Below are 19326 nucleotides of genomic sequence, written 5' to 3' on the forward strand. Positions count from 1 at the left end.
ATGTGGTAGATGTAGTGATTACAGGGTATCAGTATTGAGTATTAAGGAGGGGAGGGTAATAATGTGAAAGGCCGATATCTTAGACGAAGTTGATAGCCTGGAAGTTGAATCTTTCTTTACCGAGAATCATATCTGCTGTTCATTCACTATTCCTCAAGAGCACAATTTAGTTGACGGGCCTATAGATTGGAGGCATTTTATGCAGCTCTCATCGGCCCCCACGACGACTTTCCTCATGTGAAAATTATCCCCCGCGATTATTATTCGCATCAGCCCCCATGAATAGCATGCTAGAAGTTGAAGGATTGATCTAGTGTAGCAAGTCATTCATGTCTAGATCATATAGTGGCGTTTGTTATTCATGAAGATATACATGTTAGATGATAAATGTGTTTTCCCATGGCAACAAATAATAAATTGTTCATACAATTACTATTGTGAGTGGTATGATCAGCATGTTGTTTGTCAATACAAGGCAATGACAATAATTCAAGAAACCATACACACTAGAGGGATAAACTTGAGTGTTAAACTCTATACATGTTCATTCTGAGAGTATTCTTGCTATCCGAGGAGGATATATTAATAATAATATAAGTCTACAAAAACATTACGAGTATGTTGGATAAGCCGACTTGAACAAAAATTTACTTCTTGCGTCAGAGAGAGACAACAAGAATTTACTTCCCTAAAAATATGATTGTGAGTTTAACCTTTTTTTTTTTTTTAAACAAAGGTCATATAAATATTATTCTTATCTATCGAATAAAAGTATGGTTGAAGGATGGGTCAATTCCCCTCCCCCTTTTTTTTTAATTACCGTCGTGTTGCAATGTGATTATTTCTCCGTGAGACCTATTGCCCGAGTTTCCAATTCAATTCTTGCAGGACTTGTTCAACCATCCAAGCAACGAGCGTCATGAAATTTTGATTTAATGCCTTTGCTTTTCAACACAAGCTAACACACCCGTGTAATGTTGATTTGCATCTGATTTTCAGGAGCAATTACACAGCGTGTGTCATTACCATTTGAACTTCGATTGTAATGTAACAAGGACTAAGATTTGAGTCTCTTGCATGGTATGAAAATTGAAAAATGAGCAACACTATTTATGAGTGGTAAATAGTGCAACTTTCTATAAATTTTAAATTTGAGAGTAATAACCTCCTACAAGTTACCATTGATATTATTTAAATCATGTTTATGTTCTTATTTTTTTCCCCAATATTCTTCTAACTAAATAATTTTTTAAGTAATTTAATCATATAATTACTATTCTATAATCCTCTTGCAAGGTAATTTGGGTTTTGAAGAAATGAGCATAGCGTAGACTTAATTCAAGCAATAACTTTGACTTTTATTAATATTATAAGGCAAAATTGCTCATAAGTCATAAAAACCAAATGATAAACATATTTGTCATCAAGGGTTTCATATTTGCTCAATAGCTAATAACGACCAAGGTCCTTGTTAGCGATTAATTTGAACTGTAAAATGATCAAAACTTTCTTATAGCGGTCTTGTATAATTCATAAGATTTTAGTTCACAAGTTACAAAGTTAAAACACTTACATTCACACACATACATATATGCATGAAGTCTTGCATAATTTACAAAATAGTCTAGGCTTGTAGAAAGTCTTGTTTACTTTCCATACATTTATAGAAAGTCTTGCACAAAGTTTAAAACATTTTGGATCTAAAACTTTGTAAGAGGCGTTCCACGATTTGCAAGATCTCAGGTAAATTTTATTTTTAGGAACATGGCTTGGGCTTTATCCACTTGCTACACTTGGGAATGCTCCATAGTCATTTTTTCGCATTGCAAGAAAGGTCATAAGCTGAGGATGATTTTATTAGCACATTCAACCACAAAAGTACTAGACTACTAGTTAGTGCTTCAAATCAATTAAAATTGCGTAGTCTGTCATTCAATATTTACATAAGAAATATGACGGAAACAAGGTATCAGCTGAAACATAAGGTAAAAACGCGTACCCGCAGATTTACAACACTTCTCTCCCCTAAACTTGTCTCTTGACATGTACAACAGAAGCTATAACTGCCGCTTAACTTGGTTCTGCTTCTGTTTCCGGAAAGCAGATGGGTATTTGTTTTTGAAAATTTGAAACAAGATGTTGCGTTCGCTATTTATTATTTAAATGGATCCTTCCAACATTCATCCCGCTCCACTGCCGCTTTCCATCTTTTTCTAAATTCGCGCAATTCGCGAAACGACAGTCTTCTCACCTGCACTCCACCAATATATTCTTTATTCAGATATGAACAGTTGATCATCTACAATCAACTGGCAAAGCCATGATCATTGACCGAGTAATATAGTTGGTTTCAATTTACAAGGTCGCACCCAAGGCCAGGGGGATTATTTGCGTTGACTATTGCCACAAAACCCCAGCAAATGCACCATGAAAATTCATAGACAAAAGCTTTTCTTTTTGCCCAGTCAGAAGCACGAGTTACTTAGCCAGAACATAATCTGACTGTTACTGAACTGGGGCTTTGTAATCATATCTAGAAGTGCAGAATGCAACGTTAACGATGGCTTCACTTGATAAATCAAGAAAGGACAGGATGATAACTTACATCAACTCTGTGATCCTTAGCCTGAGATGAAACCTGCATGTCATGGACAATTCTCAGTTTCATTTCAATTATGCCTTCCAAAGTAGAGGCGTAATAGGAAATCAAAGTATCTGCGACTGAACTCTCTGATGGAGATGCTGTATTTCTGACCTCAGTATTCTCGTCTAGTGAAGCTCCAAGAGTGGGGCGATTATAGTGGGCTATGTATTCGGCATCCACAACACCAACATTTTTGGTTCGGTCACCCTATACAGAAAAAGCAAGGTTACGATTGAAGTAAAAACCAAAAGCAAAGGATGGATGATATCCCGAGACAAAAATAATGAATTTTGCTTGCCTGCGCGCAATAGCCAAGCTGGATATCTAGTCCCCATGCATGGACCAAGTCACTCTGTAAAATGAGTCATAAACAATAAATGAACATGTTATACAGAGTGATGGCTGCAGCAATGCTAAGCATTACAGAATGACACACCTGGATCATGTACCAAACGCAGCGCCAGGCAGCTCCAGAGAAAACAGGAGCCATCATCTCTATCCACCTAAAGCAAAAACTTGGTCTTTCTTCAACTAGAAATAATAAAACAAAAGGTTCCTGTGAGGTTACAGCAAGAAACTTGTACCCGGTGCAAGGAGGAGCAGTACTGTCATCATCACACCCTTTACCACTGCCAGCAGCTTTGTATGTCCTTCTGCAAATACAAAATGACCAAAAGTATGCAGCATACAGAAGAATCGATTTGAACCACATTCATTGAATACATCATCAGAAACATGAAAACGCCTTTTCTTCTCTTTGTCCCCCCCCCCAGGCGGTCTCTTTCTCATCAGTGGAGGCTGGGGTAATTGAAGTCAGGACCACCTCATTAGATGTCCTCTGCAGGTAGGCGTGCAGTACGAGGTAACCAAACCACAAAAATACAAGGCAAATATGCCATCAGAAAAGAAGGGGCGAGAGGGGTTGACCGGGAGATGGACTTCCATAAGACTTCAATAAGACTTAAGTCACATATAAGTATTGATTGCTGGTTAGTGGTTCAGTAAAGCTTTGCTATCATAAACGTGGTTACAGGCTTCAATAAATATGTTTTGTAGATTCATGTGGTAAGAAGGATACCTGTGAACTTCTGACTTCCCACGTACAGTAATCTGATGATGTACTTCTGATTCTTTAGGATCAAGTGCAGGTTGTGATACCTCCAGCCCTTCTCTTTTGATGATAGAAACATACCTAAAATCAACCAGGAGACATCGAACATTCCTTGTTAAGATGATGATTAATGTGCTTGCGAAGTTTTCCCATTAAAATTAACCTAACCTTCCAATAAATTGATTTTTAATTTGCTGATAAAAGCTACACGAGAGGATAGATATTTATTTGCTTATAGATTATGTTAACTTCAAGCCTACAACATTATATTTGGTGTGCATTTGTTCTATTCATATAGCATTAGCCCTTGAATTAGTTTAACGGTCCAGGAGGGGTAAAAAGTTAGCCTAATCCAATATTCATAGAATAAACTATTCACTGCTCTAGGTAAACGCATTTGACATACTTATCAGGATGGAAATTTTCAACTCCGAGGTCCTCATCCCAAAGGAAAATATATCCATAATCTGCAACTATGTCAGGGTGTAAGAAACGCTTGGCAAACCACCTAATCAATAAAAAGAGGTACATGAAAAACCACATTTAGGGTTACTAATATTACCATTATTGATGTCGAAGAAAAATGGGGATTATTTACCATTTACTTTGATTAATGGCAGACACATGAATCACTTGATCACTCCATTCAAAACCCTTCCATTTGTCAACAATACCATCATAATGGAAGAGCATCACAATGAAATCACTTGCTAGAAACTGAAATTTAAAAGGAAAGAAAGGTCAAGATTCATGCACCAAAATGAAAGTCTGTAACAAGCAACTGCAGAATGGGTTGGCAGACCTTTTGGACCATTTTGCTCACAAGATCTTTCTGCTTTATCCCTACTGTCACCGCAAACAAATTGGTTGACATATTTGCCTTAATCTGTTATAATTTGTGCAAGTCAAGCACAACCACGATCGCAGATAAATTACTTGAAGGAGCATAACATGAAAGTGAGACTGAACCGATGGTACATGCATTATGGTAATTAACTGGGTAATGGATAAAGATAACGAAGGTTTAAGTAGAAAAGGCAAGCAACAACCGCTTAAAACGAGAGACAGAAATTTTTTTAAGATTTATACAGGCTGGCTAAATCATAAGGCACAATCTTCTCTTATTAGACACGCATAAAGTCAGAGCACACGTTTTAATAAGCCAGCAATAATTTCAAGCTTAAGTTGACTAAAATACCATAAGCAATGTAAATGGTGAGATATCAAGGTTCTATCTCAAGCTATATAATTCAGCTGGGAGGTTAATGCAATCCCTGTAAGCTTGATATTGTGCGTTCACAGACACATACCACTTTGGCGCTTCTTATATAATTTAGGAAGTAATCAATTTGCCCACGCTATTTTTTCTTCATGGGTCACAAAAATGCACACACAAAATTTGAACAATCACGACACACCGAAGCTTACATCCATTTTGACGCGACTTCTTCCCGGAGGATCCCATATACGTCGCATCTTGAAATCCGAAGTATTGGAGACTATACCTTGAGGTAATGTCTCACTTCCTCTGGGTCTGCACTGGTTCTACTAAACAAGATAAACAATATCAGCACAAAATCTGAACATTTTGTAATGGCAGATAATGAGTAAATCATCTAAAAATATTATATGATGTCGGAGTATAAGAGCATCCATGGTGAGGCAAACAAACCTTGCATTTGTCAGTTTCCAAACTTTGAAGAGCATTATGCGTTCTCCATCCTATTAATTTCTGCAGTATGCGAGATCAAAATGACCAACCCAAAGTATTGAAGTTTGAAAAAAATGGAATTCCTCATTATCGACATCGCTTTTACACACAAGCTTATAAATATGTTCAGGTGGAAAGAAACACTTTATGGGCCACCGCTTTTGAGTGGTTTATCACTTTAAAGAATTTATTCACGTACCTCTCTGCAGCCTTCTGCAAAAAATGAACTTGTAACGAACGTGACAACACAAAGTAAGCCGGCTGCCGGGAAGATAACACAAGGATATGATTTTTTACTCTTGGAATCAGCGGCAAATAAAGATGCCTGGTAGAAGGAAGGAGGGAAAAGTGTACTCAGAAGCATTTATAAAACTTTAAGGAAGCGGATGACGAATTGGAGGGAATAAAACCTAGATAAAGACGATGACGGCATTGATGGATGGAAGAATGCAAAAAAAAAAAAAAAATGGTAAGAAAGTAAAATTGTGCGCAAAAATTAGCAGACACAAATCGTTCCATATATAAATGAGTTATTATAGTGGCCAACACATGAAATGAGAATCGATCACATGCCTGGCGTTGATCTGAAATTTATCGAACCGTAAAAGCCCAGGAAAGAATTAATTAAAAGACACAAAACAAAGAAACAAGAGAAGAGAGTAGATTGTACATTATCGGATGACCTCATCTTCCCCAACAGCGACGTGCGGGAAGGCAGAATGAAAAGTGACGGGGGTATAGAGAATGATATACAATACGGAGGAAACGGTAAGTACGTCAAGTGAGTATTGGGCAAGAGGAGCGGTAAGAAGCGAATAGCGCGCGCACCGCCAATAGGGAAACGGTCAAGATTTGCGTTTCCGAGCGATTCCCCTCCCTCAAATATCCCAACGTTATCATTTCTTTTTTCTTTTAATGATTCCATCCAACTCTGACTTTAGTTAAATAATACTCACTTCATCCTAAATTAAAAAATATTTTTAAATAAAATTTTATATATTAATAAAATTTATTAAATATATTTTATAATTTTAATTTTAAAAAAAATATAAATTTTTAAAAATACCCTTAATTTAATACTTCATTAATAAAAAAATATTAAAAAGAGAGAATATATAAAAAGAATAATATTAAAAACTTTTATTAATAAAATTTTATTTTTATCAAAGTATCTTATATTTTAAATATGTTGAATCGTCTCTAAAAAATATTTTATAATTTGAAATAAAAAGAATATTAAATTTGCTTCAGTTTGAGTTGTCAAAAAATTTCCTAATTTTTATATATGATTTAAAGTGAAAATTATTTTAAAATGAAAAGAAAGAGTACAAGAAAATTATAAATGCATCAAGTACAAATTAATGAAAACACTATTATCTAAATCATTAGCTTGCTAAAATTTGTTATTCACTATAAAACCATCCCTAAAAATTTGCTAAAATGTATAAATTTTTTTAAATTTTGAGGGAGTTGTATATAACCCATTTATCTTTAAACATTTAAAATTAACTCATATAATATTTAATTTTATTTTTCAAAGCCCTCTACCATTAATTAATTCTATTATATTATTAATAGATTTTGTTATATCTTTTTTCTTTTGGCTGCAGAGTAGAATTTGTCACATCAAATTAATAAAATATGTATGGCACATGACATAAAAAATATTTTTATTAATTTTTTAACACAATTTAAGGAGGAGTAAAATTAATATAATTTTTATTTTTAACACACATGGCGATGTGCTTGTTTTTTCAGTTGAGTGACTTTGTTCTCATTATTGTTAACACAATTTAAGAAAAAAATTATAATTTTATTATTTGATATCAATTAAAACATCATTTTATATAAACAAATGAAAAGAAAAATATTTAAAAACTATGATTGATAAGAATTATATAAATAATAATTTATTGTTTAATACTGGAAAACTATGCACCAATTGATAGCAAAAAAATATGGATAAAATTAATACAAAAGTAAGTATTTAAAACTAATACAAAAACAAATATTTAAAAAATAATATAATGTTTATACATCTATTATTTGTTTACATAAAATGCCATGTATTTTGTTATATTTGTTATCTTTTTGTCAATATAAAGCCATTTGCTTTGAATTCAGCAAGCGATGATACTCTACAAAGGATCCTCGATCCCTATTCATTTCTGCTCGTGGAGTATGAGTCTACAATTCAAGAAGAATAAACAAGTTCTGTTAGAAAAATATAGTACTAATTACATTTGAAATATGTGAATTGACTCAATTTCTTAGTATCTTATCCTATTTGTTTCACTTTGGACAATCTCTTGTGGAGCAGCCTATTTTCTAGTAAGTATAGCATTCGACTATGCTTAGGTTAGCTTTTATCCTACCTTTCTTACCCTTCTTCTTGAATGATTTCTCATTCTTGAAATTTAAGTCATCCTTCTTACTCTTCTTGCCATTTTGGGAATCAAGCTAGGTGTTAAAAGGACCAACTCCCTTAGTTATATATGCCTTTTCAAAAGAATTTATAAAGCCTTAAGGTGTTCATCTTCAAGCTTCAGATGTTTTACTACATCGTCAAAAATGACTATGTTTTCATTATGGGTTAAAATTCACTTTCATGTGCTCCCAACTAGAAGAGAGCAATTTTACAATAGCTTGAACTTGTTTTTCATCAACAATACGTGCCCAGCTTCTTTCAAATCTCAGATCATGTTAGCCATCTCTCGTATATGCTTTTTCATAGGAGTATTGAGCCTCAACTTAAAGGTATCAAACTTAATTGTCAACCTTTTTAGTTTAGTGGTGGAAATACATCCAAACTTGTCTTTTAGTGTGATCCATATAGCTTAGGCTATGGTGTACTTTACATACTAGTAGATAAGGTCATCAACCATTGCACTCAGTAAAGTAATAGGTGCTATGTTGTTTTTCTTTCTCCGAGCCCTGTAAGCCTTGTGATCCCTCTTATGCTGGGCAGCATCCCTAGCTCTAGGTTCCACCATCCCTATAATCAATAACTTAATCACATCTTGTTCCTTTAACATGTATAAGACCTTTTAGTGCCAAATATCCCAATTGCCTCCATATAGCTTATCCCTTTTGTCCAATTCAGCAATTATGTTTTTATAGCCATTCTCAATCCAATTACAAAGCTTATCCCCTTTGTCTAATTTAGCAATTATGTTTTTAATAGCCATTCTCAATCCAATTACAAAACTATTCCATACGAATAGTATTTTTTGTCATTGAATTAAGCCAAAGTAACATTCTATTCTAGCAATATAGCACGATAAAACATACAATATCACGTATTTGTATTATTCTTAACTAGAATAAAAATGATATCATTAGGTTTATGATCAGGAGATTACATTTATACCTCCCATCACATGGATTCCAATAATGCCACTAACATCTATCAAAAAAAATTTACAAGTACTTTAGAATAGATTTTCATCTACAACTCTTAGAAAATGCATTTTCTAAAAGCTTCTACTCAAATGAAGCATACAATATTTATATTAAAGAATTTAATAGAATAATGTCTAAAACATACTTCATGATATTCAAAACAAACACATGGTCTTTGTACATATTTGAAACATAAAATCAAAAAAGTACAAGACAATCATATAAGTGGGTATTATAATGCAGTCATCGCTTACCATTTTATCATTTTTATTTTCATGATAAAAGCTTTTATCTTCTTAAATCTCATAAGGAGTTCTGATTTCATCACTTAGATGAGTTGACTTTTTTAAAGTCAAGAGAGAACTTTTGTAATGCCTTACCCTTCTTAATATGGTAAGACTATAGGTTTCTCTTTTTAACCATTTTTTAGTTTGGGAATTTAGACAACCATAAATAAGTTTAGCCTTACTCTAATATTCTTCAATGCATTTGAATGCTTGGAGTTTAACTTCAACCCTACACATATGTAAAATTATCTCTTTGTCTTTCTGACTATTCATAATTAATCGACTCTTAAAAAGTTATTAGGGAGTGCATTTAGTATAGATTTTCCTAAATTCGTTTAGAAAAGAAAAATCATTCCCTATTTAATTGAGCTCGTTAAAAGAATCGATATTTCACTAAGTCAGAGGAATGATTTATGCTATGTTATTAAAAAAAATTTAATGGTTGGTCATATGTCTTCTCTCCCTTTTTCACACTGGAAAAGTTCTCTCAAGATTAATTGTGAAACTTTATATTTGTAGTACTTTTACAATTATCGTTTCAATGAGAATATTTTACTCTCATTAAAATTTAGCTCATGGTTGGTCTTAGTCAACAATTGCTTTAATTTGCATTTATTTTTAGATTACTTTTAAATCCTCACCAAGTGGTGGTACTTATGCCTCTTTATTTTAGAATCCTCATTCAAAAAGATCACATTTTGAAATAAATATTTTATTTGAAATACCTCTTAAAGAGATATTTTCCAACATCTCAGTACTTTGGTAGACTAATAATTTATATTTATCCATATATGATAAATAATTATAATTATTTTTATAAGTTATAAATACTTAAAATTCGCTCCTATAAGCACTAAAAATCTCTTAAATTAATTTCAGTATACCTAAAAATAAAAAAAATTATATATCAAAATATAGATGTCAAATTTAGGAATTTATATAAACAAACCACATCTCAATTGCATGGTCCACGTATCATACACTTCCTTAAAATGAGTTTGAATCTAAAAATTTAGAAAAAAAATAAAAAATCTAGAAAATTCCACTCTTGCCAATGAAGAGTGAGATTCACGTGCCACCTTAAAGACGTTGGATAATGACATGCACCTCAAAGTTAGAATCCACATGTTGAGATCCTTTAGATAATATGTTCCATAAGTATATTAGATCCTCTATTAGACCACACTTGCCACTTGACATTATTTTCAATTTTTTATTATTTTTAAAAAATATTATTATATTATTTTTTGGTTAACTAAGTCAGTTTGACTTAACAACCCTTTTTCTTTTTTCTTTTTTAAATATGGATGTGGGCCTTTCTCTCTATAGCTTAACCTGATTTGCTTTTTTCCTTTTTTTTGTAAGGTGGGCCTCTATCAATCAACCTAAACCACATGTAGCAAATTTTTTTTTAATAGGGGCATCAAAATGCAAGATGAGGTGTCATTTTGGACATGCCATCATCCCTTACCTCTAACCAGGTCGCTTCAACCTAGCTTACAGCCAGTGGGTTAGGTTCATCAAACCTAAACTTTCTCTCCTTTGTAACTTCACCATTCAATCTTTATTTTTGACATTCTTGGTGTTGTTTTTTTTTAGCACTACACAATGGTACCAACCATTTCGTCTGAATCTCTCATTTTTAGGGATCTAGTATAAAACAAAATTACTTTTGATCTCGGCATAACTTTCTCTTTCTCTTTTAACATTTTTAAGTATATTTTATCCTCTCAATAAGCATTATTTATGCCCAAAAAACATGAAAAACATAGAGAATAATACAAATTCATTGCATAATGAAATTAAAAAGAATGATTCGCATGATATATAGTTGAACCAAATCAAGATAACACCCATATATGAGATTGTAGTAATAAAAGAATATACAGGTACGTGAATAATATTTGCTTTAATACCACTGTAAGAAAATGAGTGTAGAAAGAAACCTTGCTGACTTCGATAATGATACCTTGGGTAGCGATGCTCAGCCTTATCTTTGCCTCATGGTAACCCGATCATAGTGATGGATATAGGTGTTTAATGCACGATAGATACACAAGAACTTCTTTAAGGGAGAAGAGAGAGAGAAAACTAGAATTGAGAACACACTTGTTCTCTGAGTAAGATATCTTTTTAAGTGGGGGAGTTATGTAAAATCTCCCTTACTATTCTCGATTAACTCTAAATCTCAAGTAATTAAGAGATTATCTCAAGGTAAAAATGACAAGTTTATCAAATTTCATAAATAGGATCTCAAGTTTTTAATAATTTAAAACATACCAAACAATATTTACAAATTAAAAATTTGAGTTTGGTAATTATGTAGAAGTATGAGATCATTAAAAGAATCATTGCATTTGCATGAAGTTGGAAAACAGTGAATTTGTGTAGAAACAAAGGCATACATTGTGGCTCGTTGCACTTGCGCTGCAACTCGTGACCTTCTGTACCATGGATCGTGGCTTATGCTCCATATGCTGCAACATATTGCATGCTTTTTGATAGCAAAATTCTATTGTCATTTGACACCACTCAAGGCAACTTTCAATGCGCCCCATTCCTCCGTTTAACATTCGATTAACGTGATCTAATTATCTATAAAGAGTTTTCTCCTAACTTTAGCTATTGATTTTGGTTTCATAATAAAATTATCTCTCAGTAAAAAGTTAAACACTCATTTTAAAATTTCTTCTTTTTAACTATTTCCACATAACTTGAATGCCCAAAACTTATACCAATAGTCAAAAGCTACAAACACCACCCAGACCCCACTTAATAGACTAAAATAAACTTGTGTAATGCACCATATCATTAACAATACTCATGAAACACATTTTCATTGCTCAATTCCTTAATCTCAAAAACAAAAAAGGAAGCTTTAATGTCATATTTCATCAATTAATCAACATAATTTACATATCATACACGACTCTTACTTGCATTAGTATTTTGACCCTGCTATAGATTTCACAATTCATACACATACACCTTAGGGCTCAAAATATACTATATAATTTAACAAAACTCATAGTGTGAGTAAGTCACAATTTGAATTATCTCTAGTTGGCAATATCATGCAAAATATATACATAAATAATCAAAAAGTAAATTAGGCCTACTAATAGAATAACAATTGTAACACTTGCCCCGAGTGTTATTCAAAAATCACACAATTTAAATAAACTAAGTGTGGTTAAAGAGTTAATCCTAAAACTAACTTAGGAAACAAATTATTTAAATTACTAAGCAAATACATGATTGTAAAGTAAACATTTAAAACCTTTTTTAAATACAAAAAAATTATAGGTTTTACCTATAGCGCACGGAAGCAAGCTAGGCAAAAGCGAGGTAAAAAGATGTTGTCATGATAGCATTAAATTACTGTCATGATAGCCCTCACGGGCTAACTTTCGAGAGGCACCGTTCTATCATCCGATCCCCGATCGAAGAAATTTTAAAGCTCACACGTCACATTCAAAGGGTACTATAAGTGTACTAAATTTTAAAAAGATCTAACGGTTAGATTAAAAATTAAATATGTTAAAAGTTTGATCACTTTTGCTGTCATGACAGCTAACAGCACTTCAAACTAATTTTTGTGGTGCACCATTTCATTATCCGACCTCCGATTGGAGAGATTCTAAAGCCCACATGTCACTTTTAAATAGTACTATTGGCATATCAAATTTATGAACAGATTGAATTTCATGCATGTTGCAATATCATCACTGTTGCTATCATGACAGCACACAATAGCTCCTCTAGACCAAATTTCAAAGTACACCGTTTCTCCATTCGGTATCCGATCAATGTGATTCCAAAGCCCACACGAAACTTATAAAAGGTTTTACTTGTGACCCAAATTTTAGAGAAATCCAACAGTCGGATTAAGATTTAGACACCTAGATGTAAAAGTGCAGTTTTTTGATAAAAACCATTTTCAAAATTGTCCAAATCTCATCCTAATGGTCACAAACTTGTGAGAACACTTTGGACATGTCAAATAGGACTAAAAACACCTAATAGAACATTTAAATGATAGAAAAATCCTTTATATCAAAATTTGACCACCCAGGTGCCATTTTCCAAAATGGATCCTAAACCTCCAAAATGCACAAATCACACAAGAGTGGCTAAAAACTATTCCAAATATCATATACACATATGAATATACACGCTAAATATTTTCACTTGGCTCAAAGATTTCTATGGGGCCTACACACCCACTCTCTCTATTCAAGATATATGTTTGCCCATAGCACACCATTTACAATGCAACCACTTTGCATTTGCTTGTAGAATCACTTATATACCAAAATAAATATTTACTTGTAGTGAAAATTTGGTCTACTAAATAAATCCATCAAAACCACACACCATAGCCAAGTTTTCTAGCCACAAGTCTACAAGCAAACAAAAATTCATACACAAGCCATACAATCCACACATACTCACACACATATACATAATCATATTCTACTGATACCCTAATCCTAAATACATTACAATAGATTTGCTCAAAAGAAAGGAGTTGTAGTTTTTTCTAATTCACAAACAACCCCTAGCTTTGCTCCTTTTCCCGTCCTCCACTGGTTCCTTCACCTGGACCTGAAAATATTGAAAAGAAATGGGTGAGACAACCACAGTCTCAGTAACAAAGAAATCTATATTAATTATTACAAAGTAAGCCATAATCGAATAAATGAATAATAAATTCAACATAATATATAATTTAGCCATTTAAAATGCATGAATGCATGACATAGGCCGGTATGGCCTTTCATAACCAACAGAATGCCCCCTGACACTCTTTAACTCGTAGTTAAATCTTATACCTACTTATACCTTCACAGGCACAAAACATAATCTAATGCATGATCTAATCCATCAAACAACCTATGCCCTTTCGACATGAATCATGAGCAGTCAAAGCTAACTCCCTTCTAGAGCCAGCCTGACTTACTCTCTATATAAAGGCTACCTTGGTCTAGGCACTCAACCTTACATTTCATATGTCAAATTCCCTCCCCCACTGAGATGTGTTCAACACTCAATACACTAACCACTTTAATGCACTGAGCCCATAATAAGTAAGGCAACACTGAGTACTGGCAGCGTACCATAGAATATCAAAAGTCTACACCTTCTCATTGGTGAACTCCCACCGAGATCATGCCTTTTATTCGTATCTATCTTTCCTGAGTATTGACCACTTCAACACTCTAAGGTAGTATAACATTTATAAATCTCCCTTAAACGGTTTCTTAGCCTATCTAAGGTACCTTGCTTAGTTACACTTTCTTAAGTGCAACTTATATTCCTTATGATTATAATACATGTAAATAAATCTCATTTCCATACAAACATTATTGTTAAATAATTAGAAAATATATTTGCACTATAATCAAAATAGTATCTCATAACCTCTTACAAAGCACATTTAGTCTTTTAAAACATGTAATGCATGATAGCTAGTAATATTTATTCAAAAATAGTTAAAACAAAGTAATAAGAAATATAAATTTTCCTATTACCTCAACCCTTTGGTACCAAAAGGGTTCCTCTTGTACAAAATAAGACTCAGCTTGTTCCTTAACTTTCGAACAAATTCCACCAACAATCCCTACAACATATAAGTGATCCACATCACTTATCATGATAAATAGCATTAATGAAGACTATAACTCATACCACACAACTTGGATCAATGAGTCATAATCCATCCTAATGGTCCATATATTAAATCAACCATTCACATAATATCAGTTAACCATTAAAACTATTTATTAGCCATCACTAGACTAATTTTTAATTTATATAATTTTTAATCAATTAAAAACCTTCACTTAGTGTCACCAACTTTTATCATTAGCCTTTATAATGAAAACCAAACCTTAATTTAAATCTTATTAGGCTCAAATGGCAAAATTATAACTAAATCAATAGACTTAAATCATTGAAGAGCAAAATCCAACCTCCTAGGGTTTGATTTGTGCCCAAAACACCTCTTTTCATTCAATTATCCACTCAAAATATTAGAACATCATATAGAAACTCAAAACATCCTCTCTAAGATCCAAAGAAATAAAAGCTTGCAAGAATAAAGCATTTGGGATTAAAATTTAGAAATTTTTTCTTTCAAAAATTGAACAAAAGCAAGAGGAAGGGAAGAGGATTGAAGTAAGAAATTTATCTATCGTGTAGCCAAACTCGCAACGGTCACAAAGCCTCCTAGATTCAAGCCTAACTCCCTCTCTTTCTCTTCTCTTCTTCCTCCCTCACGTTCATTTCTTTCCTTTTTCTTTGTTCCATTTTATTTCTGCGTCTATTTTTTTTAAATGCTGATATAAAACTTTGGAAATAATTATAAGAAAGGGCTCAACATTTTTAATTATAGCACAAAAGCCCGGGTCAACTTTAGTAATTTTTTCATAGTTAAAAATCAAATAAAAATAAACTTTTGCTGAGAAAAATTCAAACTCTGGGCCTCTATCAAATTATTCTAAATTTTAATTTAATTATATATTTTTTATTTTATTTTTAAAATAAATTTGAGTCTTAAATTTTTTGGGATGTTACAACAATCCTATGCCTTTGGTTGTTTTCCTTTGTCTAGTCCCCTTGAGCTAGCTCCTATAATATTAAAGATAGTGGGGTGAGTACAATCACTCAGTAATCAAGATCTATCTAACTTACACTAATGTATGTCAATCAATTTAGATACAAGTGACAAAGATAATAAATTTCAAATCATTTAACATGTTCAAGAGCATAATTCAAATTCTATTTATAATACATATGCTCATGAGATAATGATTGAGTAATACATTTTTATATGAAAATAGGACTCATCACATGATTTGTTTCATTAAGGTCATAATATAGAAAACTATGTACCCTTTTTTTTCTATATGCATGATCGCACTTCCCTTATATTATCCTTATTCCTCTAACTCGAAACCGTGGGCTATAGCACATTAGGATTGTCTATAAACTAAGACTACCCTAGCGAAAACACGTGTGATAGGTTACCCAATCAAGGTTTCCTAACTTACTTGTGAATCATGATTTCTCCCATTTATCACATCATAGGGTGTTATTCTCCCCAGACTAATTTCCTCGTTAAATAAGTAGATAACTAGCTAGATTTAAGTCCCTCATTGAACCAAAGGGATAATCTCTTATTGAACAAGTGAGATAATAATATAAATAATCTAGGCAAGCAATCGAGCTCAAATGGAAGTCTTACCATGTGGATTTAATTCTCTACTCCTTTTTCTAAGCGAACTCCTACCTCTTGATAGAACATATTTGTTATACACTTTTTTATGTCAATTAGGACAATTTATAAGGCTTTAGCATCCCAAAATAAATGCACATTGCATTAAATTTGAAAATTTGCCTAAGTATCTGGGTTTTGTGCACTAAGGGTATTTTGGTCATAAAATAAAATTTTGAGAAAATGTATAAAAAATTGACAAAATGTATTTTAAATGCAGAAGAAGAGTAGTCAAATTAAATTTTATAAATTCATTTTAGTTTGAGAGTAATTAAATAAAAAATTAATACTTTCTCAAGTACACTAATTTGACCTAGTTTTGAACTTGCATTTGTGTGAAATTTTTATATGATTTTATGCACCCAAGAACTTGGATATTTTAATAAATTATCTCTTCTAAATGTGAATTTAATTCTGCACTTTAATCAGATTTTATAATGTCACATGCTATTTAATTGAATTATGTGATTTTTGTGACATGGGTGATATATGACTTATGCAACAATTGGGAAAATGAAGTTAAAGTTTTATAGGGTTAAGTGCTGATGCTTTGGACATTTTTTCTCTTAATTGGGTAGACTAGATTAGCTTAAAATGTGGATAATGTATGGGATTAACTTTACACAAATTGGAATCATCTACAAGTCAGTAGGAAAGTGCCACATAGCAAGTGTAACATGGTCTCAAAATTCCTTTTTATTTTGTTTTCTTTTATTTTAATTGAGGTTCAACTAAAGCCAAGACATTATTCAAGTCCCATTCAGGTTTATTTTCATATTTACACACACATTTTCATTCACCCCTTCCATTCTCTCTCTAGTTCATCTTGTTATTTATTTTCTCCTCCTTCTCTATACACAAACCACACGTCTAGCCATCATTTCTTCCACTTTTAGCCATTAAATCTACCAAATTCTTCCACTTTTCTCTTTACCTCTCTTGGCCGAACATATCACATATACTTGAAAGGAGATTGAAGCTTGGATTCCATTATTTCCATGGAGCTCAACTCAGTTAGTTCAAGCTTCTTAGAGAGCAAGATGGCGATAGTGTCTTCTAGATAATTTTTCAATAGAATCCTAGGAAGGAGTTGATGAAAGAGGAGCATTGAATATCATCTTTGGCTAAGCTCAACCTAATCCTCATCTTATTTCATTTTAATTTGTAGACTATGACTATGGTTAATTTGCACTTCGTCTTGACTCTAGTTCATAATTAGTTTGAATGGCTATATTGGAATATGATTGTTGAATTGATTTCTTCTCCTTTTAGTAATTGGATTTTCAACTACTTGATTAATTTTACATGTAAATGTGAATTTCAAGTGATATTGGTCTTACATTAACCTTGTATTAGTTATGTTTGGTGAATGTTTGATTAAATGCTTGAGTTGCATAGTTTTGTGCTTGAGTTACCTTTGGACCATGGCTGTTTGGGGAGTGAAATTCAATTAAACACTTAGTTAATTTTTAAGCTAAGCTAATGAAGTTATTAAGGGCTTGTAATTAGTACTTAGGGAATTGAATTAGTGAAACTAGATTGCTTAAGATAGTTGTCTTGAGTAACCAATGTATTCAACTAATGGGGAGAAGTTTAAGTAAGTTGCCATAATCAATTAGATGTTAGGATTCTACCATTAGTAATGTCCTAGGCTTCTTACTTGATAAGGAAAGTTAAAGTGTAATCATACACTTTTAGGTTTAGTTTGCACTTTGATTCACTAGTTAATTAGGTAACAAATTCAATCACATGGTCAATCTATTTACTAAGTTTTCTTGATTAAGGGTTAGAACCTCCTCTTTATTAGAAGGCCTAGGTTTGGCCTAAGTACCACATTCAGGTTAGTTCTAGTTAATTTTAAGGGTTGAGCGACACACCAATCACCTCTTATGATCATGTAATTCATAAGTATGCATAACCCATAACATGCAAGTGTTTACTATCCAAGCATGCTCAATTATCTTATCGTACTCTCATTATGCATATTCATCACATAATTGCATCATTAAACTCCAATAAAACAAGTCATGGAACTCTACTAACATTAATCTATAGAATTTCACATTTTCACTATCATTGTACTCCAACTAATCATAATCATCAAACTCCACAACCCATGCCATTGAACTCTGTAAAACTTTAATATCAATTTGTAACATTTCATGCCTCACTTGCATTAAGAAATTTCACACGTTTCAATTGTAAAGCACAATCAATAAATCAATTAACACATAAGAGGACAAGACAGAATTTCCTCGGTTTTTTCAAATCTTGAGAGGTCAAATGTTTTGCCCCTTAATTACTCTCTCTCAAAGCTTCTACAAAGCTTTAATGGTGACAAATATGCTCACTCTACAATTAATCACAATATAATTCATCAATATTCCTTTTTGGATAAATTTTTCTATTAACTCAAACACTTCTTCACCCCTAAAATTCAATCTCTTCCCATCAAGGGTACCTATAAGATTTCTTAACTTCCCTTAGCTTTCCCTAGCTTCCATTAATCTCATTGAACTTTTAAATAATCATTAATGGAACCACATTACTCTAACTATCATATTTATGATAGACTTTTTGAGTATTTAATGCCCCCAACTACCAATACTCATAAAATCATAAATGGTAGGTTTAAATAGCTTAAATAACTCTCATTAATTCCATTTAAGTCAATGGGTTTAGACCTATAGTCTTTATGAACCAAAAATCATCATTATTAATTGAATTCTAATTCCTCAACTAGAGAAAATGGAAGACAAAGGTCGATTTAGGCTTGAGAAACTTACCTCTAGTGTTTAGAAACTCTTAAACACTTCAAATATTCGAATCTTACAAGTCCTAATAGAGCTCTTTTGTTGTTCCTTCGTTTCTTTTTTGTTTCTCTCTTCTTCT

General features: G+C 32.5%; 1 protein-coding gene across 8 annotated transcripts; it reads right to left on the reverse strand.

The window, feature by feature from the left end:
• Positions 1-1893: 1893 nt before the first annotated feature.
• On the reverse strand, positions 1894-6302 carry LOC129295388 (uncharacterized). Of its 8 annotated transcripts, none has more exons than XM_054933913.1 (13): positions 6137-6302; positions 5666-5791; positions 5428-5487; positions 5184-5300; positions 4558-4641; positions 4354-4472; positions 4162-4263; positions 3723-3836; positions 3081-3297; positions 2943-2996; positions 2756-2851; positions 2606-2638; positions 1894-2251 (listed from the first exon to the last, which is right to left on the reverse strand). In XM_054933913.1, the coding sequence occupies exons 1-13, from the start codon at positions 6152-6154 to the stop codon at positions 2156-2158; spliced, it is 1236 nt and encodes a 411-aa protein (XP_054789888.1). In that variant the 5' UTR covers positions 6155-6302; the 3' UTR covers positions 1894-2155. The 8 variants fall into 8 exon arrangements, with proteins under 8 accessions (XP_054789888.1, XP_054789924.1, XP_054789894.1 ...); XM_054933949.1 differs by lacking the exon at positions 6137-6302 and adding an exon at positions 6040-6049; XM_054933919.1 differs by lacking the exon at positions 6137-6302 and having other exon boundaries at positions 3081-3147; positions 3229-3297; positions 5666-5869.
• Positions 6303-19326: the final 13024 nt, after the last annotated feature.

Source organism: Prosopis cineraria, unplaced genomic scaffold (assembly GCF_029017545.1).
Source record: "Prosopis cineraria cultivar Desert tree isolate PC_DT_omini unplaced genomic scaffold, ASM2901754v1 PC1, whole genome shotgun sequence".
In the NCBI taxonomy this organism is placed as follows: Eukaryota; Viridiplantae; Streptophyta; class Magnoliopsida; order Fabales; family Fabaceae; genus Prosopis; species Prosopis cineraria.